General features: G+C 38.1%; 1 protein-coding gene across 1 annotated transcript; it reads right to left on the bottom strand.

The window, feature by feature from the left end:
- nagpa (N-acetylglucosamine-1-phosphodiester alpha-N-acetylglucosaminidase) lies at positions 1-25,043 on the bottom strand. Its single transcript, XM_005946950.2, has 12 exons — positions 24,865-25,043; positions 20,774-20,979; positions 20,323-20,590; positions 18,024-18,163; positions 15,759-15,867; positions 12,110-12,238; positions 11,732-11,937; positions 10,499-10,546; positions 10,034-10,162; positions 7,706-7,837; positions 4,636-4,717; positions 1-2,846 (listed from the first exon to the last, which is right to left on the bottom strand). Exons 1-12 carry the CDS (start codon positions 24,945-24,947, stop codon positions 2,585-2,587), a joined length of 1,794 nt encoding a protein of 597 aa, XP_005947012.1. The 5' UTR covers positions 24,948-25,043; the 3' UTR covers positions 1-2,584.
- Positions 25,044-25,048: the final 5 nt, after the last annotated feature.

Here is a 25,048-nt window from a genome sequence, read left to right as displayed (position 1 = left end):
TAAAGAGTGAAAAATGTATTTTATTAATAGAAAATCTTAAGTCCATCATTTAGACTGCCTTACAGAGCAGAAATACAAATGTCCTCAATTCCCTCGTCTTTCTCAAATAAAGCTAAATAAAATGTGAAGCATTCAAGCAACACACAAAAAGCTGAAGATAGGAAACTCAGAACAAGTTAAAAAAAAATCATCACTAAAAAAAAAAAAAAATATGTAAAAGTGAAAGTAGGACAAAGTTATATAAAGTGACAAGTGAGCAGCTCATGGTTAAGGTCCGAGGACAACTGTATGCCCCAGTCACCTGCAGGTGAAGGTTCAGCCTGTTTATCTCTGCACAGTTAAAACTTTGTCACTGTGTAGCAGCACTAGAGTTTCCTCATGGAAACACAATGCTGATATAGAACAACAAATAAACAAAGACAGGATAAGGCCAGTCAGTGAGAGAAAAAAAAAGACAAGTGCATCTACAAAATCGGCTTTAACAGTTAGCACAATGCATAAAATCACTCCATAAACAGTTAATTAAAACATCAAAATGACCCAGTGCTTTCTCTTTGTGCCGTTTGACAGTTAGTGCAGAATGAAGAAAACAGGAAATATAAGTTTCACAAAACATCTAGCAACAGAAGCTAAGCCTGTTTTCCTGTTGGTTCACCGTCTTGATGAATGTTGGGTGGATTCCTCTCAGTATCCCCAGAATCCCACTGACTTTGGTGGTCAGACTTACTTTTCCCAAACAGCCAACTGAAGTCACATCTAGAGCTAATTCCATGCAAACACAATCTTTATATAACACAGGACACTAACACAACCGTGTTAGCATGCTGACAAGATGATTTTACTTTTTGGCTAATGCTAAACATGTTATCGTATACCAGTGAACCTGCAAACTCCAGTGCTGAACTGAAAACTGCAGTTCCCTCTGATGGCCACTTGAGGCTGGCTCCAGAAGACTTTCATGTTAAAATTCCCAATTTTACAACATTAAAAGCATTTTTAGCTCCGGATCAAATCATCGAACTGGATCTGAACTGAGTACTGTTGGTACTTTTGTATAAATTCATGCATGCTATTGGATAATATGGTCTCTTGTGAGATAGAGTCTGTCCAAAAAGTTTGCACTTCAGTTTTCGTGAGAAAAGCTTTAGTTTAGTAAAGTTTGTTAATTAGCAGTAATTAGTGGATTTCTGTTTCAATGTATTACAGTTTACAGATACAGTTTGCTAACCAAGCCTGCTTGCTTACAACTTAGTACCATAACGTCTTGTCTAAATATGATTGGTTCAGACACCACAAAACCAACAAGTCAGTGGCCAAAACACTATTGTTAAAGCCTGGTAATGAAGAATCTAAAGACCAGTTGCTATAGTACCAGCACAACTTAAAACTCAAGATCTTTTTGCTAGCTTACTCAGAAGCTTTAAAACACATCTCACTGTGTTTGCAGCCAGATTTTCTAAAAGGTCAACTCTTTTAGTCATTTATTTTTCCTGACAACTGTAGCAGTCAGTCTTTATGGTGGTGTTTCAGTTAGCATACAATATTAGTACACTACTATGCTAAATGCTAACACACCGACCAGATGACGTTGCTTTTGCATGATGGTGCTGTTTGAGTGCAAGAGCAGCGAGTATAATGGCCCCGACAACTGTGTTAGGTTGAAAGTGAACATAGAAACAAAAGTAAATGATTTCTACTTTGAACAACCAAAACTGAATCGTGATATTTACTTTATTTCGCTTAAAACAAAAATAAATCATCTCATAAATACACTCTGGGTGTCCGATTATGCTTATAAATGACATAGTAATAATTTTCTTAATAACATTTAATATAAAATTGGCACCTTTCTACACAGAAATTCAAAGGGATTATTCACATTTATCTCATAGATATCTGAAATTCAGACATGGAGCTCAGTGCAAATTGAGTAAACTCTATCATTTTGTTTAAAAATTGTCTGATTGAACCACATTTTGCTTGGAACATTAAACGTTTTCATCTTCGTCTTCTTCGTCCGATTACATTGCAACACGCGGAAAAGTTTGTCCTATCAGGAATCAGTATCATAAAGTAAGCTCAACAGTCTGGGAGTTCTTTGGTTACATAGCTTCACTGATCTTAAAAATATTGCTGATGCGTTCAAATTAAATCTGATTCTAAAAAGTCAGCTATGAAAAAATATCCATCTGTTTTATACTAAGTGGAAAGATAGTTAACTGACATTTAAGTGAGATAACCCATTAATGCGATCTTGTAATACAGATTCCTGACAAGAGTTTAAAGTTCTTCACAACTTGAAAAGTTGTGGTTTTGCTGGAGTTTAGCTGGAATGGAGACATTCAGATTGCTGATCAAGTTCCACAGCTGTAAACAAAAACCTTAGGCAGGTATGTGGGTTAAAGACTGCAATAAAGCTGTTGTGCTTTGTCCTTTAGTTTCAGTTTCATTTTATCAGGAGTGTTGATAGAAACCTGTCATTGATAAGAAGAGCAAATAAAGCAGAGGATTACAGAGTTCAGCGTTATCTTTTTGTGCAATAACTGTCTTCACTCACTATCCTTGGTCCTCTTGACAGCTACGACTACCCTGAGTGTGAGGAAGACCAAATTTCATCCTGAGAGTCTGAGTCCTCCAATTGAAGATCCTCTTTCTCAGCTCTCTCAGTGTTGCCTCTGGCACATGAAGTGACTCTGTTGATGTTGTTCAGAGGGACGTACGAATAATCCTTGCGCTCGGGAAAGTGAGATGCCACTGAAACGGCACGGCATGCCTGTACGAGGTGAACCAGCAGGCTGGCTGAGAGGACAGTAGCCAGGGTGAAGGTGATGATCAGCCACGTTCGCCTGAGGAGTGGAGGAGGTTAGATCATTTCAATGATGAATCCAGAAGCCACATGTATCAGTACAAAGCACTCACTGATGTTTTTTTTTTAACATCAAATGTTTTGATTTTAGGTTCCACTTTTATAGTATTTTATAGTGAACCGCTAACAGTCCTACAGTAGCAAGATTTACTGCTGCAGGGAGATTTAATGCCCAAAGTGACAATGGAAACAATGTAGCTGATGGACATCAGTTGGGAAAACTATATTTAGACTATTTTAAAACATTTACTATATATAAAGACAATGTTATGGGTATGCTAAAGAGAAAAAGAGCCATTAAAAAATTACGTGTTCCTGAGTGTTGGTTAAAAACCAAATCAGTTGCTAAAATAGCTGCTTTAGGGTTAAAGTGTATTTTTCCAATGTATCTCATTCCTTAACCAATTTGTTAGCCTTCTGTTTATGTAGAATATGTAGAATATAGTTTATCATTTCCTGAAGCAAATACAAATACTTTTCCTTGTCTGATAGTAAGTAGTGAGAGGAAAAAGCAACAAGCCGTGAGAAGAAGTCTGAGACATTTCTCACATGTGGCACACAACATGAGATAGTCTGCTAAGGGTTTCTTCTGACCACTAGAAACTTTCTGTCAGTACTGAGGCAGTTGCCTGGAGGAAGCTGCGTGCAGGACGACTGCTCACTTGCTTTAAAAAGCTACTTTCAGCTGCCTTCTTATTCACAAAGAGGTCATCATAATGTGGAGCTCTGCATGTTTGAATTGGCAGATTTTTACACTATTTGTTAGAGGCAGGTTAAAAAGTGTTTAATATTCAATAAGACTGTGCATGAGATTAGCATATATCTAATCAGTTTAACTGCCAGACTGAAAAGTTGGTGGTATTATTGTCACCGTGGTCTTGAGTCAGTATCTCCTTCACATGCTTGTTTGGATGATAAGGGACAGAAACAGTTAAAGATAACAGAGCTCCACCTACTTTGTCGCAGCTGATCGATCCCTGCCTGAAGTGGGAGTTGGTTTTGGAAAGTTACAAGAAATGAATGACAAAGACAGCCCCATCTGGAAGGCCCTGGGGGAAGGGGATTTCAACGCTGACATGCACTTTGACTACTGCTGAATATAACAAATTGGAACGTGTCCAATTTTTTAACAAACACTGTTTAAAGGGATTAGTTCTTTTTAAACGTGTCCTTTCCTACATAAGTGACCAAACATTAGAAACCATAGCAACAACTAACAATCCCTCACTTCCATGTGAAAGGTAATGAGGCCAGTGAATGCATCCCACCCCCAGAGTGTCTTTTACATGCCTTGTTTACATGTAAAAGAGAGAGTGTGAGAGAAAAAGCCAAATGCGGGTCTGGGCTGCTTCAGATGTTTTCTATTATTATTAAACTGAACTACAGTATTTAGAGCAGAGGGAAAAACTGGATCACTTATTAACAGGATCTGTAATTTTCTGTATACATAGCAATACCATATATACATGGAACATGGCCAAAGCCTTAGATTTCACAAACAGCTTTTTAAAAGCTCTTGGTTCTGTGTGCGGCCAGTGTGAGTGAATAAGAATTCTTGAACCTCATCCCCATTCATATTCCTTCTTATTTAACACATTAATACTACGTCGAGAGCTGAAATCAATGCTAAAAATGGTATCAAAATGGCAAAATGTAACCACTTTATTTTTTAAAAGGGAGACGATTTATTGAAAAGACCTCAAGATGCACAGCAGGGTAAAAGGTGACAGGGGAGGGTGGGTTAATGTTGTGTGATCTTTGACACTTACTCCGTAAAATAAGGCCGCTCTCTGTAAGCGTCTTCTTCTCGCCTCCAAGATATAAACATCTTTCTAGCCAGGCAGTGTCCAGCTATGGTGAGGGGAGGAAAAAGAACAAGAGATAAATGACAGAGGACACTGACTGTGGCTGGTCAGTGTTTTTAATCCCATCCTGCATGAAAAGGTAATTTTCTAACCCAGACTTCAGCCACAATTACACTGGCTGCTCCTCCTGTAATTGAAATCTCCTCCACAGCCAAACCTTGGATTTCAAATTGGTGTTTTTCCAAATAGAGCAGCATGGCCTACTTTTATATCAGCTCTGTGTGAAATTTAACCTAGAGGCTGTCACCATTAAAGGGAAACTGGAGTAGTTATTAGCAGCTCAGGTTTCCAGCGCAGTTATAGATATTCAGACTATCACTGATATAGTTGGACATGTAAATCAGTAATCAGAAACAAAGGCAAGAAATCAAAGATAATTATATGCAAGTCACACTAAATTTTGCCAACTTGTTACTCTTAGAAAAAGGATTTCTGAATAAAGTCTCCCACGCCTGTGCACCCCTGGGGAGAGGTTTATGTTTCTGTGTTGGCTTTGTGCACACGATGCCTGCTACAGACCTCATCTCATAAGTTATTGTTGGATAAAATATTGCATGGACCAATGAGTTAAACTGCTTAGAGAGATGTATTTGAATATTAATTTACTACGTCTTTAAAACTGATATCATAAGTCAACTTTGGAAAATGTTAACAGAATCAGGTGAAGACAGTATTTAAAGCTTCACTTTCTCCCATGTAGCACACAGCTTTAGATGTGTTGTCACGAGACTGAAAACACTGGAGCGATGGATAGTTAGAGCATGCAGTTAGGAAGGTAGGAAGGCCATTTGGAAGTTATGAATTATAGGTTTGTGGTTTGAACTGATACAGCGGATCAGAGATAATTTTTTCTGTTTTTGTTGTTCCTATTAGAAACATAACAGAAGCAGTAAAAAACAAGTCTATTTATATCATGATGTAAGTAAAATATCAGACCTGTCAGGCCACATAAACAGTGCTTTAGGTCACAAAAAATGGCGTTCCTGAAAATTCGTTATAGGGTCAAGATTTTCAGAAACTTGTTCTGCAATGACATCATGTAACATCAAAGGTGTGTGGCTTTATCACATTTTTATGCTTTTTTTTTTTGCTTTTGTGCAATGGCGGACATAGACAAAATACTTTTTCTGTTAACGATATTATCTGCATTTTTCTAAGCATGCGGACACATGTGCACAAATGCAAATGCAAGACTCGCTTCTTCCTCTATGCACTGTCTTTTGTTTATATAATAACTTCCTGCCCCGGGCGTCTGATTGGCCAGGATTTCTATACAGTTATGGTCATATTACCATGTGTTGCTGCTATGGTATGCGCTTCACAGCCCTTGACACTGTGTTTTAATATGTTCGTGTGGGTGGAAATATTTTTCAAAACGATGCTTGAGAGTTTAGGATTTAAGGAAAAAAAAAAGAAAGCTGAAAAAACCCCACAAAAAAACAACATCAATGATAATGATAACATTAAAGGGTATAATGTAATACAAGTAGAGTGCAGAGTGGAATTAAAGCCTCTTTTAAATAAACAATGATTGAACATTACTAACTTTTATGAGGATATTCACTGTACTAGTTTTGGCTACATGTACCTAATATTCTGAAAACAGATTGTAGAGCAGAAAGACATAACCGTATGAGTTACAGTGGAAAGTTTTGAGAGCTGACATGCAGGTGAGTAACATTTCCAGTCCTCCCAGATGAGCTGACACGGTGCTCCTCTGTTTAGACAGACGGCAACAAAGACAGAGCTGCTTCTACATCTGCTCTCTGCAAATATTGAATCATTTGCTCATGTGAGAATATGCACACTTCAACACAATGATAAACACCATCTCTGCCTTTTCTCCTCACGCACACACATACTGAAGCTGATTTACATAGTGTCACATTACTTTAGTGTCTCCTCTCACACTGACTGTTTTTCCTCACACATATTCTCTCACTTTCTTACACTATGTTTACTATGCGAGTATCTCACCCTACTTTAAGGAGATGGGATAGAGAATAACTGAATCAACAAATGGAAATATATTTGAAACAAAGTAGCCACATTAACCAGCTGTAGGGACTGAGAGCTGGTTAATGTGTACATGTGTAGTACTTATGGGCAGCAGGCAAATCAGTATTTAATATCTGCTCAGCTGTTTAACAGGAAAAAAAAAAAAGAAAGAAGAAAAATGTAAATGAGAAACACCACAGTGGGACTTCAGTTGCACTGAAACACAGTACAGATGACCACATTTTGAAATGTGATACAGTGAAACAGCAAAGTATGTTAGACAAAAGATTTGGTCTCCAACCCTGTGGAACTACATGCTTTAAAAGGTTGCTACTTGCTGTGATTTGGTCAGAAGGCATCTATTAAATAATACTTTAGTCTTTAATCTTTCTCCTCTCTTGTATGCTGGCTGTGGATTTTGCCCAAAAGAAAGCAGGCAAAGGAGATGAAACTGAGTTATTTGCATCTTGTTTCACTTCAAATTCTCTACAAAAACAACCATAAATCAGAATCAGAATCAGAATCAGAATACTTTATTAATCCCTGGGGGAAATTATTTGTTATAAATGTTCCTGCTTTCACAACTAGCGGCATAATTAATAATTAAATATGGTGTAACAAACAGGCTAGGGATGAGGGAAAAGGAAGGAACAGAGGCGCTGTGCATAGAAAAAAAAAATTCAAACTGTTCATTCACGTGAAAACCCCCGCAGCTAATCACCAGCTGCATGAGAGCTTAAGGACAGGGTTTCGTTCATCTCTTTACCGCTACCATCAACCACCATATGACCCTGTGTGTACAAGCAGTATGTGTGCCTATATATGGGTCTGCACAGGAGTTATTGCAGTTTTGTAACAACTTTGTTTGCATTCTTTTTATTTCAAGCAGTTCTTTTAAGTTTACTTTATGCTTTATGTAGCTTTAAAACAAAAAAAATAATTTAGCTTGGTTAACTTTAATAACCTTGGTCTGTACCTGTGTGTAAGGTGTAGTTGGTGCTTCCTGGCAGTGTGGTGTGGCAGCTTCCTGTTTGTGGGTCACATGGACACCGATCCTCACATTGACACTCATGAGCGCAGGACAGACCGTAGAAACCCAGAGGACACACTGAAAGAAAGAAAAAAATGAAGTGAATTTACGTTTTTTTAATATTTAAATAAAGAACAAACAAATTTAGCAAACTAAATGGTTCATTTTGTGACTGAAATGGTCGTCAAGTTGATTTTTCTCTGTTTCTTTTCAATCAAGTTTAATCGTTGGATCTTTTAAATAAGTTCTTAAAAGTTTTAATACCCGTTTCATTTTTACAGCCAAAATAAAAGCATGAATGAAAACAAAAAGGTTATTGAGTGACTTCACTCAGACTTTTTTTGTGATACACCTGTTCAACTGCTCATTAATACAGATATATAGTCAGCCAATCACATGGCAGCCTCTCAGTCCATTTAGACATTTAGACATGGTCACAACAAGCTGCTGAAGTTGAGTATAAAACTGAGTATAAGAGTAGGGAAAAAGGCCGTTTGGTGCCACACTGGTGGATTTGCATGTTTCAGAAAGAGCAGATCTGCTGGGATTTTCCCACACAAACATATGGTTGTCTGCTTTACAGAGAATGTTCTGAATATGAGAAAATATCCAGTTAGCAGTAGGGCTGGGCCATACCATACTGTTCACAGTAATACCGGTATAATGTTGAGCAACGATAAGAAAATGAAATATCGCGATAGAATATGGGTAAAACGCGCATGCGCAGTGCCTTTGTTTTCATACGCACATGGCGGTGACGCAGAATGAGAAGGGCGAAAGCGGATCATTGAATGAAACGGATGAACCAGAATTGGTTTGTAAAAATGTTGCAACTTCAGTGGTGTGGAACTGGTTTAGCTTTCGTCTGTCAGAAAGCTAAACAAAGCACTATTTTTGGTAGAGCATGCTAGCGGGCTGTCGTTATTACCGTGTTCTTTTGAAAATACGGCACACTTAAAATCAATCCTTTGATTTTTCTGAAAATCGACAGTGCCCCTGTATAATCCAGTGGGCCTTATGTATGAATTCTGGTTGTGTTTACTGAGCTCGAAATGATTTTATGTGGTACACGGCGCTTGAAAAGCTGTCAAATGTTTTAGTACAACTTTGCTAAGCTACGAACCCGCACCGCTTGATGGATTGTCGGAGCATTACGGCTATCGTAGGCAGAAGCCTCGCGGAGTGATACCTACTGTGCTTCAACATAATATTACCGTATTGTGTGTGCATAACCTCTTTTTAAAGTTTTGAGGATATTATACATGGTTATGCTGAGGATATGTCAGCCAACTTCCACTGGAAATGCCTTTTGGTTAAACTGTCAGCAAGGAATTTGCATTTGCACTGTTAAATTTTTATATAACTTTAATGCAGATAAAAAAACAGCTGCTTGTTTAAGTGATACATTGATGTTTTTTTTTTTTTGCACTAATAAAGTTGAGGAGTTGTAAAGTATTTTGTCTAGTGTCAATTATATTGTCAGTTATATCGTTATTGCAAATTTTCAAATGTATATCGTGATAAATATTTTTGGTCATATCGCCCTGCTCTAGTTAGCAGTGGTTCTCTTTTTGAAAATGCCTACTTGATGCCAGATATGAGAGGAGAATGGCCAGAGTGCTTTGAGCTGACACAAAGGAAACAGTAACCCCAATCACCACTTTTTGCAAGCAAGGTTTTCAGCAGAGCATGTTTGAATGTTCAAGAAGTCGAACTCTAAAGCAGACGTGCTACGGCAGCAGAAGACCACATTGGGTGCCATTACTCCTCCCAAGGAGAGGAAACTGTGCCTACAATTTACACCTTCTCACCAAAATTGGACAAATGCTGCCTGGTCTGATTATTTTTAGTTTTTGCTGTTACATTTGGATGGTAAGGTTACAATTGAAAGCATGAATCCATCTTGCATTATATCAATGATCTCTATTTCTGGTGGTGGTGTAATGGTGTGAGGAATATTTTCTTAGCACACTTTTGGCCCCTTCGTACCTGACCATGCCTTGAAGACCATAGTGTGATCCACATGTGACACATAATACTAACTTGTATTAAGTGGTGTGAATTCTAGCCAACACAGCAAAGGTCTAGTTAATGATTTCCTTCTACAGCATAAATAAAAATGGATGGAAATCAAGTTGCAGTTCAACACATGTGACAGAACATACATGCAATAGTTCCAACACAATAGTAAAGAAAATCCTTTTATTTCCACTAAAATTCCGAGTGACTTTCAACAGGTCCGGGTGAAGTGACATTTAGCATGCATAGCTCTACCTTGCTCACAGTAGTTGCCATGGAAACCTGGAGGGCAGGTGCAGCGTCCGTGGACGGGGTCACAGGAACCGCCATTAACACAGGAGCAGGTCTGATTGCAGCCGTCACCATAGAAACCAGCGAGGCACTCTGCAAACAAAAAAACAAAACAAAACAACAGAGACATTTCATGTAAGGAGCGTGTTTTATTTTTGTGTCACAGGACAGCAATCAAACAATGTGTGAACATACATACACATTTAAACAAAATATAACACAAATGAAAAAAAACAACAACATGTAAAGGTGCAGTGGGATGACCAACAGACCCACACGGGTGGGAAAAATGCCACATTTAATCAAACCATAACTCACCATTAGAGGCTGGTGTTGGTGAAAGTTAATGAGGTTGCGTATGTGTATAGAAGAACAAAAACATGTGTTTGCATTCTTGCGTACGTGTGACTAGATGAGGCTTTTGATTACCTTGGCTGCAGTTCTTTCCTCTCCAACCAGCATCACAGACACAGCCATCTGCAACACAGATGGAACAGACAGAAAGACATGAATCACAGAGGACAAACAATGAGTCAACAATCAGTGGGGAAAACAAGAAGTTTGATCTTTCACTTATAATACCCCCTCTAGGCAGGCTTGAAATATAACTGTAAATACTGTGCTGCTCTACGCTTCCACCACTCAAGTCAAACTGCAGTTTGTATCCAATTCTGGAGTTTGGAGCATGTCTTTGCACATTGAGCTGACAATCATTGTCAGCTAGACCTCACATCTGTTAACTGGAGTCATCGGACTTCTTAATTATGTTTGTGAAGTTTGGACTTCAGTTTTGAAATTCTACATTTTATTAGTCTGTTACTTTGCACTACTTAGCTAATATCCATGTCTGCGGATTTCAAAAGTACTGTTTATTGTGGCAGCTTGCCAGCCAAGCTTACTAGCGTTTGCTGGTAACTTAGCACTCAACCCTCTTGTCCATATGTGGTAATTTCTGGGCCCAAAATACTCAAATAGCAGCAGCCAAAACGGTAAGACTGAGGTATCAAAATGTGAACAATGTGAACACTTACATCATAGCGGCTACATCTTTTATAGACAATCTATGCTCCTACGTTAAGTCAATTTAAGTTCAATGTATTTTTATAGCACATTTTAAGCAACCTCAGTTGACCAAAGTGCTGTACAAGTTATGCAAAATATACCCTATATATAACAGTCACAAAATTAACAATTTTACACACACACACACACACACACACACACACACACACACACACACACACACACACACACACACACCAAATAAAACAAAGAAATTAAGTATTTTGCATAATAAAAGCCAGAGTACTTTTGGCTCCTCAACTACACTCAAAAGCAAGCTAAAAAAAGTAGGTTTTTAACAGTGTTTTTAAATGATTAAGAGACTGGGCAGCACTTATGTGAAAAGGATTGTTGTTGCAAAGATTAGAAGCCACCATTGAAAAGGCTATATCACCTCTGATTTTAAGCCTGGATCTATGATATCAAAGACCTCAGTGCTCAGCTAGGATTTTGGCTCAAATTTTAGAGGAACTTAGAGTGCACTGATGTCAAATTCAGTACATCACTGATGACATGTTTACAGGGCTAAAGGTTTAGAATTACTGTACTATAAGTAATCCTGCTATTTTGCTTTATCTTTACCAGCACTTTCATACTTACTGGCGGTACAGATGCCATGGGGTCGGCAAGCTGATGGCTGACACACCAAAGAGTCACAAGCAGCACCCTGCCAACCATCATGACACAGACAGTGTCCGTCCACACAGTCACCGTGCTTGCTGCAGTTTGCTGGCTGGCATAGTCTTTTATGGATACACAAGATGGTGGAGACCTTTCGCTCACAGCGCCACATGTTATCTGAAATACTGGGAGGGAAGGAGATGTGTTGACAGCATGGAAGGACAGAAAAAAGTCTATTAAAAAAATCAGTCATTTATTAATTATCTTGTAAACCTATATGCACACTTTAACATTAAATGTTGGAGAATAAAAAAGTAAGTGTAAAGTTTCACAAGTGTGAAGGAACAACTCACTCACCAATGATCAGATGGATAGCTGGCCAAAACGCCATTTTTAACATAGGTGGCAGATCCGCCCCCATCCAGATTAATGGCATTGATCACTCCATGCTCCTTCAGGAAATCAGCCATCTCCCAAAGACTCAAACTGTGTTAAAAAAAGCAGCACTGAAAAAACTGAAGACAAACATTGTGGCCATAGAAATGTTGAGGACCTTAGTCATAGTGCCAGCGTGTCAGAATCAGTGACTGCCAAACAGCCTGGTGCATCTGTTACTGTTCTGTCTGTCTACATTTATTTGGTTCTGTGTTTTGTGTTTGTAATTATGTAACTACCATGTTTCTCTCACAAAATCTTGTGCATGAGTCATTCAGCTTTGTGTATTGTATGGAAACAAACATGCATGGGTGTTGCATTAGCTTGGGCTATAAATTCCTTGGTATATGCTGCTGTACATTGCATACTTATCCCCACATACAAAAACAATAAAACAAAACAGATATCCATTTACAAGAATATCTCAAATAACTGTATACAAACATTCATAGTCCTCGGAAGGTGAATCCTACTGACACACAGGTAAAAGTCTCACGTGATAAAAAGATCATTTTTGGAGCAGATGCAAGGTAGTGCTGACATTTTGCAAAAATGTCCCACAGATCACCTCTCATGGTTGGATATGAATTGCTGGCAATGTGGACAAGTGGCGAGCTTTGGTCAAAGATCATATATTTCAGACAGTAGAAATTACTTCTAAAAGTTATCTAAAAGCTTAGTCTCCAATTTGTCTTTTGCAAACAGTGTTTTTGATCTTGATTCTGTATGATGTCAACAAGGGGAGGGGTATATACTTAATATGGTCACCTCAGGTACACGGTAGCTCTGGGTGTGTCTCCACAGAAGCCCCCCTCTGTCATTTAAATCTTTTTTGAGAGGCAGTCATGCAGAAGACAACAGGCCTAAATACACAGTGTCCTTTAAAGGAGAGGAGCTATGATGGTTTGCCTCAGACAAAAGATGACCTGGAGGCCTGCACCAAAGTCCATTATTTTCCACTGTGAATGATGCAAGCAACTCTAGCGGAGTCACAGTTTGCCACAGGTTTTCATGTGTCACCTGCCTGCCAAACCTAAAAAGAGTGAGTCTTTTCAAGGATTCAAGGGTAGAGAAGAAAAGAAAGGTGTGGAATGCTGTAGATGACGTAACTTTAAAATTGAAACTGTGACAATAGATAACAAAACCTCATCTCAGTAGTCTGGCTTAATTTTTGTTTTGTTAATCTAAATGGAATGAAACAACCATTAAACTCTGCAAATAATTAAGATTATGCAGATTAAGATAAAAATGATAGTCCCTGAAGAGAAATATGTTCTTGATCATGAGAGCATGCAGACCTGCTTGTGTCAGAATTAATACAAGAAGAACAAATACCAAAATATATTGTTTTTCATTTACTCAGTATGATTTACCATCATCGTGGTGACAATGGCACTATAATATGAGAAATAAAGTATATACAAAACACAAAATCTTCAAAAGCTAATGAGTCAAAAAACACTGCAGTCAAATATTTTCATGTTGTTGGCATTTTACTTTATGTTTGGGTTTGTCTGGCCAAATTTCTAAAACAGACGCCTGATTATTTCACCAATCGCGTGTAGAGATTAGGCTAAAAAGTCCAAAAATGGCCACTGTACTGTGGATAAGTGGTTCTTTGCAGTTAAGATGTCTCACAATTCAATGCTAATCAATGCATCACATAATGAACACAGGATGATTAATTAATTGTGAAAATAATCATAGATTAAGTGTCTGACTGGCTGATCATCTACGGCAACCTCCACTAGAATTAGTTGAGAATTTCAAAGAACTAGCATGTCGTTCATGGAAACTAGAGGTCAGTTTCTGAGGTCACAGCTTCCTTCGACCTGACTTTTTCATGTTTTATTGAGTGGGAGGTGGCCCTGTATTGAGCAGAGATATACAGAGGGCAGCAGACATGTTCAGACGTGTCCGATTGTTGTGCTTTTCAAACCCCGATCATAAACACAACAATAGAATATCTGAAGTCAGTGCATGTCTGTGGGGTCACAGCACTAAAGGTGGAGGGAAAATTAGATCAATGCAATTGATTGGTGGAGTATCTAAGAGGGTTGAGCTAATATAAGCCTGATAGTGTTATCGGATCTCTGTTTACCAAAACCCCTGTTTACTACATTCACTGTCAGCTTGTTTTTATTTTTCAGCCTCCAAATGACCTCGACCTGCATTAGTCCATCATCTTGTTGTTCAATGCTGTTGTTATTGATTAAACTAATCTATAATTAACAGCTATATTTTGAAACAACTTTATATATATTTTTTTGCATCTTGTGAAAATATCATTTCTCTGCAGAGTTTGTGGACACATTTTTACTGTTGCTGCTTCTAAAAAAAAAAGATGTTTTGTTGTCAAAACAAACCTACAAGACAGGAAGCAAGCAGGTCGAAAAAGCTGTGTGTTCATGTGTGTTTTGTGTGTTTACGCTTGAGCATCTGTTTACATTTGTGATGTGTCTTCTTAAGCCTTTTCCCACCAAAATACCTGTGGGGGTTTTGTGTGCGCTATGAGTTCAGGAGCCATCCCTGAGGGTCTTCTTTCTTTTGTTTTTTTTCCTGGGGGAGGCAAAAGCAGATCTAATCGTTTGTAGGCTCTGGAAACTGCTGTTCAGTGCTAACTTGGCTGTTTCTGCTCGAAGCTGATTGGCTATTTCTGAACCTTTTGTCCTTGACGGCCAGAAGTCTTCACCTCTTCAACCTCGCCATTAACAGTGTGAAGTTTTACTGACTGACAACAAAACAACAATGCAGCAACCTTGCCTACATTTATAAAACCCGGTGCTGTACCCTGGTGTTGTGACAATAATTCCCTCCATTGTTCTCATTGTTTTTATGGTTTAAAAAAAAGAAAGTCATCAGAAAATAAAAACTGATTAGTAGGATGTTGCTGCAAAATGTTTGCAATACCTTACAGCCAAACCAGTACCTGTTGTGAAAAGTTTGAGAGGGTCTTAGGGCTGCTCACTGAGCCCAGATCAGCCAAAATGTTTTTGTTAGACAGTCGGTAAGGTTAGGTAATTTGTCTTGCTTATTCTCTGATATTTCCTGACCACAACAAGGAAGCTGCCAGTGTTAGGCTGTAGATGCTTGTGTCACAAGATCAACAAAAGATAAACACTGATGGATTAAGTTTGGTGTTGGTATAAAACAAATTTTAAAGATTCACTTTTTTCAAGGTTTAAACATCTTTAGAAAACCAGCAGGTGGAAAATATGCAAGTCTTTCAATGAGCTGAAGTAAACTGGAGACATTCCAACGTACATGGAGGTTGTTTTTCTCTTCACTGTGTGTGAAATCGGTTCCTGGATATTAAATTCCCACTTGGGACATCCTGTGTTGACTCAAAAACCAGTGAATCACTTCAAGCTAACAGGATAAATTGACTCTTTTCTTACATTTACACCCGTGTTTGCCGTTTCTTTTCTAATGGTTGGAGTAGATAGCCTCCCACTCACTGTGTGGTAAATTTAAAAACAAATTGTTTCAATTTCATCACTACTTCTTGCTTCAAATTTCTTAAAAAGAAAACAGCATTGTAAACATTGTTTATCACCTTTCCTTTTCTTACCCTCGTGCGTTTGTCTGTCCATCAAAATGAAACAGGATTAACCTTCCCTCTGCATCGTGGCCCACTGCCGTCCTCGCTGAAACTACATCCACAAAAGTGCGGAAACCCCCTGTGAAAATATGAGAAAATGCTTTTTTAATTATGATGTACGATTAACAGTTCAATAAAACCTGTTAAATCAAAACTGTCTTGAATTTATCCCACCATAGAACTCAGGATCTACAGAAATGTGCACACCAGTATGAACCAGTTATTCCAGATTAGGAGTTTTGTGATTAATTAACTCAATATTTTGTCTTTTTTATGCTGACCTCACATTTGGGAATTTAAAGTCTAACACCTTTTCCTAACCATGCCTTTACATCCAAATGATGCATTATAAAGACATGACTCAATAATGCCTCAGTGCTGCTATTTCAAGCTAATGGCTGATTTAAACTTCTGCAGTGAATGCTTGTAGAGCCTACAATGTAATATGTAGGTCCCCAGCGTTGCTGCTGGCATTTATGTTTGTGCTTGGTGCATTATGTGTCAATTACCTTGTGGTCATGTCCCTGTGTTTTATATTCCCTATTCCCTCCTGGGTCCCTACTCTTTGTTGTTTTTGGGGGCCAACATACTTTCCCCTCAAGTTCTACCATTCCTTTGTACACCCCTCACATCCATACTGACAGTTTCATCAATGTCCTTTCAGGAATTTGCTGACATTTGTGAGTCCTTATGTTGAAGCTGACATTAATATTCCTTATAGTGAGATGATGATTGTTTTTCTCTCACTGATAAATTCAAAAACTGCAGTGAAAATTAGCCAGAAATGTGTCAAGTTACAGTGTAGTTTATGTCATAGGGTTTCCACTTAATCATACATCCCCAGTAACAAGACCAAACATTTAACCGAACGAATGAAGAAAAAGCAATTACCTTTATTAGAATGACCAATAAAATTTGATAAAAATATTATTTCAATGTTGTGTCTTTGCTCCAAAACAATGTTTAAAATCACTTTTTGTTTCAGTATGGTTTGATTGAAGGGTCAATCCAGGGTGCCAGTTCAGTTCAGTAAAGTTTTAAATACTGTGATCAACTGTTGGCTACAGGAACAAGGCAGCAGCTATTGAGACAATAAAGTCGTGACCTTTGAATTTTTTTCTGGGAGCCAGGTGCTCCAACACTTAAGGTTGCTGTAAGTGTTCCCTATACACAACTAAATTAAGGCAAGCTGCATGACATTGATGAGTAATGTGGCTTTTGGCCATTACATTTAGTCATTACTAATATCTATCAGTCAATACTGAGAACTACTACTTATTCCAGCTAGCTGGTACACAGAGACATATTGTACTGGCTGTTAATGGGCAACACATGAAAGGCTGCACCATGTCTCTTGCACTGCTCTATATTTTTCCATGTTATAAATTCAGCCTTAAAAAAATGTATGGGTTGATAGATAAGGCTAAATAAGACAAGATAAAAATTACTTTAATAACGACTATAGTGGCTTAGGATTAGTTTGTTCTTTGTGTAAGACAAATGACTCTAGACGTGTCATGTTTATCATCTGGCGCCATGCCACACCCCCCGTGTTAGTTCAGAGCTAGATTTAGAAAACCTGGGTCTACACACATGATAACAGCTGTTAATTTTAGTGAAGACAGAGAGTGTAAGCACAGACAATGTAAAAGAATTAGCTGTCTATAAATGTAAAGACATTGTGGGCATTATGAACAGGCCTCTGGGTTATGCCAGTACTGAAGCACTCTAGCCAGTTAGTTACTGAATCTGATCGAATAAGCCCCAGACAATTCCAAGGTCAGAGAAAATGATGCTGGACAAGCAGAGAGTAATCTAAAATAAATTACCTCCAACTGAACTCTGTTTTTTTTTTTTTTAACTGAAATCCTGAGAAATGTTTTTTTTGGGGGGGTTGGTTACTGACAGGCTGGATCCTTTTATGTAACAGTTTAACGTAACCAAAAATCTGGGTCAATACCGGTCCTAATATCAAATTTTCACTATGCAAGTATCGTGGAATAAGACTTTACAGATAATATCGCAATATCCATATAAGATTTAAAAAAATTCTACCAGTCAGAATCAACCTTTACTTTTATTTGCTTAACTTCAGTCACCATCAATATCAGTATACCGTGACAAGATTTATAAATATCTCTATTTCTCAAATCCTAAAATCTTACGATTGAAAACCTTTATACATACATGTGGTCAAAGAAATGAATCCAGCTGGATGTGGATTTGCATCATTACCTGTTTCCTGTGTCTTGTTGCACTCGGCCTCAATGCTCTCATTGATGTAAATCTCGCCGTTTCTCAGTAACCACACCACCCCGCTGACTAATTGGACAAATGGATTGGACTGATCCAAAACGTCATCCTGAGATAGATACCTGAACGGCAAGAGGGGAGAAAGGAATTCAAAAAATATATAAATAATAAAATAAATATAATACTACTGTAGTACATATTATAATTTCATGTTTCTATATTTGATATTTGTGGTGATAAATAATGCTGGTAGGTAATCCTCTACTTTAGTCCAGGCTGAAATGTCTGACATCAATTTGCACAGTTTTTTATGCACCCCAGAGAAAACAAAGAATATTTTTTTACTTTTGTGTTACGACTACTAACAAATCCTCTTTTTTACCACTTTAGGTTCAGGCAGCTTTATTAACTTTAACAGCATTTCTGTTAACTTAGAGGGATAATGTTAAAACAGCATAGCACGGTGGTTCCCACATTTGTACTCGCTGTAGCTGTTTGATGCGTCTCTTAATAAAAAACAAAAAACAAAAAAACCACACAGCCCACACACAGATATCAACACTTCAGTTATCTAACAACATATTAGTCATAGCAAACAGCTGTTTGGACTCTGTACTTGATTTAGTTTAGTAGACCAAAGCTACTGAACTTTTGGACACTGTGTCTACAAAGAAAAACTGAGCTCGGCTCCATCTGGAGGAGTAAACAGCCCAACAGTCACTTCAAACTAGGACCCAAAACTGTCATTTTGTGGGCGAAGCAATGCGTCCTATTTTAAATCAGAGGTAGGTTTATTATGAGCTCGACTGACAGGTCATGGACGGCACAAAGGGCCCAAGCAGGACTGTGAGCAGGTTATTTTTTTACTAAGGTCCACTCGCTCCCTGGGAGTGTGACCGACGACACAAACCACATCATGTTGCATCATGTGCATTTCTGACCTCAGTTATCAAACAAACAAGTTACATAGAGTACTTCATGGTTTAAAGATAGACGATGAGCAGATGTTTTGTTTTTGTTCATCGAGGAAAATGTGGTGGCTTCACATATGAGTGTTATTTAACTTCTAGTTCAATTTTAATGTGATTCTCTTTAAAGCATTAATGTAAAGATATGCAGTTTTCTTTTTCTACAACAATTTGATGATAGTTTAATGCATTTCCACTGATTTAACATGCTACAATGATAAACACTAGTTAGATCAGTGAGTGATTCAGACATGAGCTCATCTTCTTTTGTTTTTCACATTAAAAAAAAGAGCAGAGGTTATAAGCTTATGCTAACAGGAAGTCACTGTATTGCAAATGTGCATTACTTGGGACAAAACCTGAAAAGAGGCCAGTATCAGAGGCAGAGGTGAGAAGATATTTTAGTGCCATGATGTCAGGTACAGTTAAGAACAAAGAGGGAATGGAAAGAGGTTTGTTTTTATTCACGGTGTGGTTTCTGGCTGTTTGAAAACACTGATGATACAAACTGTGAAAGTGGGCTGTACCTTGTAAAAATAAATGCTGGCTTGTACGTTGAATATTGTAATCTGAGAGCTCAATCTAGCAGTAATTCTACAATTATTAGTAACTTCACAGCGTGTCTTCTGTCCTGTCTCCCTCCCTTCACCCCCCCTAACTGGTTGCAGCAGATGGCTGCCCCTCCCTGAGCCTGGTTCTGCCAGACATTTCTTCCAGTTAAAAGGGAGTTCTTCATTCCCACTGTTCCCAAGTGCCTGCTCATACCAGGATGTTTGATTGTTGGGGTTTTCTCCATATTATTTTAGTGTCTATGCCTTTAAATATACAGCACCATGAGGTGACTGTTGCTGTTATTTGGTGCTATATATAAAATTGGATTGACACGAACATTTTTGTTACTTTAATTCTGCATCTTTTCTTTTTCCTTTGTTTTAGGATTTTTATCTTTTTACGAAAATATCCAACAGTCAGCCATATAAAGCACAGATGCCTGACAGAAACGGTACTTGAGACACACTTGAGAGGAGAAAACGTGCTGTCTGGAAAATAAAAACATACTGATATGTATGATCACACTTCTTAAAAGGTTTGACTTTTTTTGCCTCCTTGCATACTGTGTGTAATATGCTGTTTAAAGGGTGTTTAAAACTGCATATAAAACATTACCTCACCTTGGATCATGTCTGTTCATGCAGATATCTTTGAGTATTTGGATGAACTCATCCTTTGTCTTTGGGGCTATGATCTAATGGTGAATCAACAATCACTGAAACGGATTTCTCTGTTTTACATTTTCAAGCCGCATTTCTTACCCAAACACTAGGCTGCCGTCTTTTCTGATTCCAAACTGGGCATTTTGCAGTCCTCCACTGTCCCGCACCACCCTGCCGTTGCTCACAACGTTTCCCAGACACTCCCTTGTTACTGTATTGAAGAAACCAGCATTTTGCGCATACAGGCACTCAGCCGCTTCAGCCGTCTCTCGTACTGTTGCCCTCACTCTCATTTCGCAGCTGCCTGGCCCCCCTGGCTCCAACACGGACACCGTCCTCAGGGGGTCGTTGACCACTGTCATGTGTCCTGGTAAGAAAGCCGCAGCAGGATGAGGTGAAATTGAATCTTCAGTGATATATAATAAAGGATTCTTGCCAACACTTTGAGATGAAGGTGGGCAAGTACAGAAGTAAAAAGAGGGATCAATAAATCAAACACCAGAGATTGATATTATTTTTTGTTCCTTTAACTTATGATGTCATCACTAACCATAAACAATTCTGGAGCTCCCCGGAATATTCGACACAAACAACTTGGTCTCAGCAACCGGCTGCCCGCTGCGGTTACTGGAGGCCCAGCTCTCATAGGTGGTGTTGCCATGAATGATGGGCTGACAATCCCTGACATAGCGATGAGAGTGGGAGGGGCCGTGGCCTTGTGTGTAGGGCAGCAGGATGTCATCGTCCATAGACTCTCTGCAACGAGAGAAGAGTTGTTGGTCTTAATTGAAAGTGACAAAAGTCAATTAGAAAGTGCCACCTGTGGCAGGTGTTGCATGCAAAAACATTTTATGTGTGTGTGGGTGTGCCTTTGGTTCCAAGTTGCACCCAAGTGTTTGTATATTAGAACTCTACCTATAGACAGACAAAGGAAACACCCTGTCTCTACACAAAGGCCAATGTAGAAATAACATTTCTCAAGTGAACTTAGTAGATAGTTGGACAATGTTCCATCACAATTCTTTCAAGACTGTCTGGAGACTGAAAAAGGTTTTACTGGGGAAAAAGCCAGATAAATGAACGGACCTGTTAATCCCTTCATTGATCTAAAGACATAACTGAATCTTTGTGTACGTTTTTGTGCAGAAATGCCAAACATTTTCTAGTTCCAGCTTCTCACAACAAAGCTCTGGTGCTTTGCTTTGTCATATACTGCCAACCTATCACATATCATATTATTCTGGACAGTTTTTTGATCAATGCCAGCAAATTGAAAATTACTATGGGTTCTTTGAGATTACAAGGGGCTCCATGCTTTTATAACCAAAACAATAATAATAAAAAAAATAAAATGATTGAAATCATTAGTAATCATTAGTTAGTAGCCAACAAATATGCGTTAAAAACAGACACCTCGACTAATATTAGATGCAGCAGTTTCGCTAGAAAAATTAAAGCAACAAAAATAACAAATCCTGATATCCACTGCACCAACATGTAATGTCAATAAACCCTTTAGTAGCTCAGTGTGTCCCATTGGCTCTCTGTGAGGAAGAAAAACATTCCCACATCTCCAAAAATAAGAGCTACAAAAACCCCTTCCCCTTAGGGACGCTGTGGAAATAAAAACGCATTTGCGTGTTAATCTTTAAACAAATAAATCATGTGAGAGCTGGTTTGTGTTGTTGTGTTTGCACATTTCTGTTGCTTGTGGGCTCGCACACAAGAATTTCACTCGCATGTGCTGTGCCAGTGTGCCTGCACATGCGATGTGACAATAAAAGTGATTTGATTTGATTTGATTTGATTTGAGAACATATTTTAATGGAGAAAATTTCATCACAGCCTTAGCTGGTCAAATCACAGTTTCATCACATGAAGGAATGTGTTTTCAAAAGTGCTGAGTTGTGGTTTCTGCTCAGGGTCATGCAAAAATAGTCCATGCGCAGCCTGTTTTTTTCCTAAATCTTCAAAGATCCCATTATTATTTGAATGTTAAACTCTTACTCCTTAATTTGGTTTCTTAGAATTCTTATATTCTGAAGTATATATACACAAAACAAATAACTTGTATGTATGCCCACTGCCCAGTAAGAATATTTTGGTTCTTTTTACTATATTTTTTTATTCAGGTTTCAATGAAACCAATAGCCTGATGGCCCAGAGCCAATAAAAACGATGTCACTGGCCAGCTGGCAGTTTTTCCACCATTTGAGTTTGTATGTGAAGCAACCTGGCTGAAATGAACCCTCCCTACTGAGAACTTTTGCTGTAGCCAGTATTTTTTCCACTAAAAGGGCCATAAATGTTCTTTCTCAAACCACCTGTTTGGACCTCCTAACATCTACCACTAGTTTCTTCATTAAGGTGTGTTTTATAGTGTCAATGCACAATAACATCAAGTTGTTTTATACTATAAGGTAAAGGTCCTGCAGTATTTAGGAGAAAACCCTAACATTCAAGCGACCACCTATCAGCAAACACTTTGAGATCGTGGAAAGGAAAAACCCCACGACCACTTGGGGAAGAGAAGAGAAAAAAAGCTAGTCCAACCTAGAATCTATTAACTAGTTTTCAGCTTAACACTGAGGCAGGATGTCTCTAATTTTAGAGATATTGCTTACATGAAAAAGGAAGACCTACACATTTGTTTAATGTGAGCACTGAAGGAGATATCCTGGCAATAAGATTTCTCACAGTGTTGCTAGGTGAGTATCTGGTTAATTACATCAGTTCTCTCTGAATTTAGGAAAAGAAAATTACAGGACATCCAGATGTTTATGTATTTAAGACGTGCCTGTAGCTTAAATGTGTTATCTGGCTTCACAGATAAATATAGCTGGGTATCAACTGCATAGCAAAGATTATGTATGCAGTATTACAAGCATGTATGGATAGTACTGCACATAGATATGTTTCAAACCATTCCAGTGCAGTTTCTTTTTAATAACAGCAGTATGTTCTAATCTCTGTAGTAAAACATTGCGGTCAGTGGATGCTGCAGTTAAGTCTAACAGGGCAAACAGAGTCCACTGCCCGAAGCATAGGAAAATAATTTGTAACCTCCACTAGTGCTGTTCCTTTGCTGTATTTAACTGAAACTCTAATAATATTATTTAACTATTTCTTGCAGATATCTTTAATAATAATAATAGTGTATTCATAATACCAGTTGAGCTGTGCTAGGAATGTTTAGAACTACTAGGATTTATTGTATAACCAATATATAACCACTGAAACCACTAAACACAATCCTTTACCTCTTAATTATCAATATTAACATATAGAATATACAACTTTCTTATTGCAAATTGCAATTCAAAGCAAAGGGGGTTCCATTTCAGAGAGTGTTTAATCTCAGCTGTTCTGAGTTAGTTTCATCTCATTAGGTGTAGAATACTGGCTTATATTTTGTTTGTATATTTTCTTACATTGTGAGTTCTTGTGCTTTGCGCCTGTCAGCGCTGACGGACTCGTAATGTACTTGAATTTATATTGTACTTTTGTAGTCTAACTGACCTCAAAGATCTTCTAACAACAAGTCACACTTTTAACTATACATTTATATAACACTTTAATACATACACTTCATGTGCCTGTCAGTACAGAATTCCTACTTATTCAGACACACATGCATTTAGACAGTGGAAAGAAGCTAGGCTACCAAGAGAAAGCTCAGAGCCTGTCAAGTTTTTTCCCTCAACCTCTGTAACTGCTGTCCCATAAAAAAAAAAAAAAAAAAATACACATACATGATTGGTGAATCTAAAAACCATCTGAATAGATATGGGTCAAACTGACCCACATTTATTCAAAGAGTGGTGAGCCTCTGTGTACAAAAATTTGTAGCACCTGTATAATAGCACAAAACCTTAAATTATTGTAATTTTTGTGTATTTTGGTTAATTTTAGGAGAAGTCATAACGTTTCTGGCTAAAAGAATGACATTTAGGCTTTACTTGCTACTGTCAAATATCAAAACTGATCCAATTTAAGTTTCAAGTTTATAATACATCAGCGCCGTCTTGCGGCCAATAAATCCAACTGCGTCAACATTTTCTCCAACCGTCAACTTCCGTGTTAAATGAAACCAAAAACGTGACGGCTCGTCTTGTGACCAAAAGTTTGGGTTAAATAAATATTATGTACAGTTGCAATCACAGAAACACGGGAAAAGTTAAGTGTAAAGAACACTGTTAGTTAGTGAGAAGACATTCAATCGAGCCAACCACAAATGACTTACACGTGTTTGTTAATGCTGTTATTATTTATTATTAGATGTATTTAAATAAGCACATTAAATTACGTACTGTATTTGCGGTTACTAGTGAATAACCGCAAGAGTGAATAGTGAACTCTGGACTCTTCTGATAAGACTTTAAACATTGGACACTGTTACCCAACAGCTGGCAAGTGACTTTACCTAAGTTTGTATGCTGACGTGTAGGTAATTAAACACTGCACATTAAGTCAACTTCATCCCGAAATATCGTCAGCCACCTACCTCAAGTGATTTTTTATTTTACCAGAAAAAGAAAATGAAGAAGACACGTTTCTTTTAATCTTTATTCTTGGCTAACAACAGTTAGTTAGCAGTTGACTATATATAACAGTTAGCTCAACCAGGAAGTAGCGCCTTACCGGGTATTTGTGGTCTGGGACAGCCGGACACAGAGCCACAACAGCAGCCAGACACACGTACATTTCACCGACTCTGTTGCCATATGAAGAGGAAAATTAGCCTGTCAAACTCCTGTCTCCTCCTGTGGATCCCACATCCTTATCAAAGCCAGCAGAAAACACACGGCAAACTCCTTTTCCTGCT

The sequence above is a fragment of the Haplochromis burtoni genome, unplaced genomic scaffold (assembly GCF_018398535.1).
Source record: "Haplochromis burtoni strain Fernald_Lab_line unplaced genomic scaffold, NCSU_Asbu1 Contig_512, whole genome shotgun sequence".
NCBI classification, from domain to species: Eukaryota; Metazoa; Chordata; class Actinopteri; order Cichliformes; family Cichlidae; genus Haplochromis; species Haplochromis burtoni.
The sequence above is the reverse complement of the archived record's forward strand: the minus strand, read 5'-3'. Positions and strand labels throughout refer to the sequence as shown.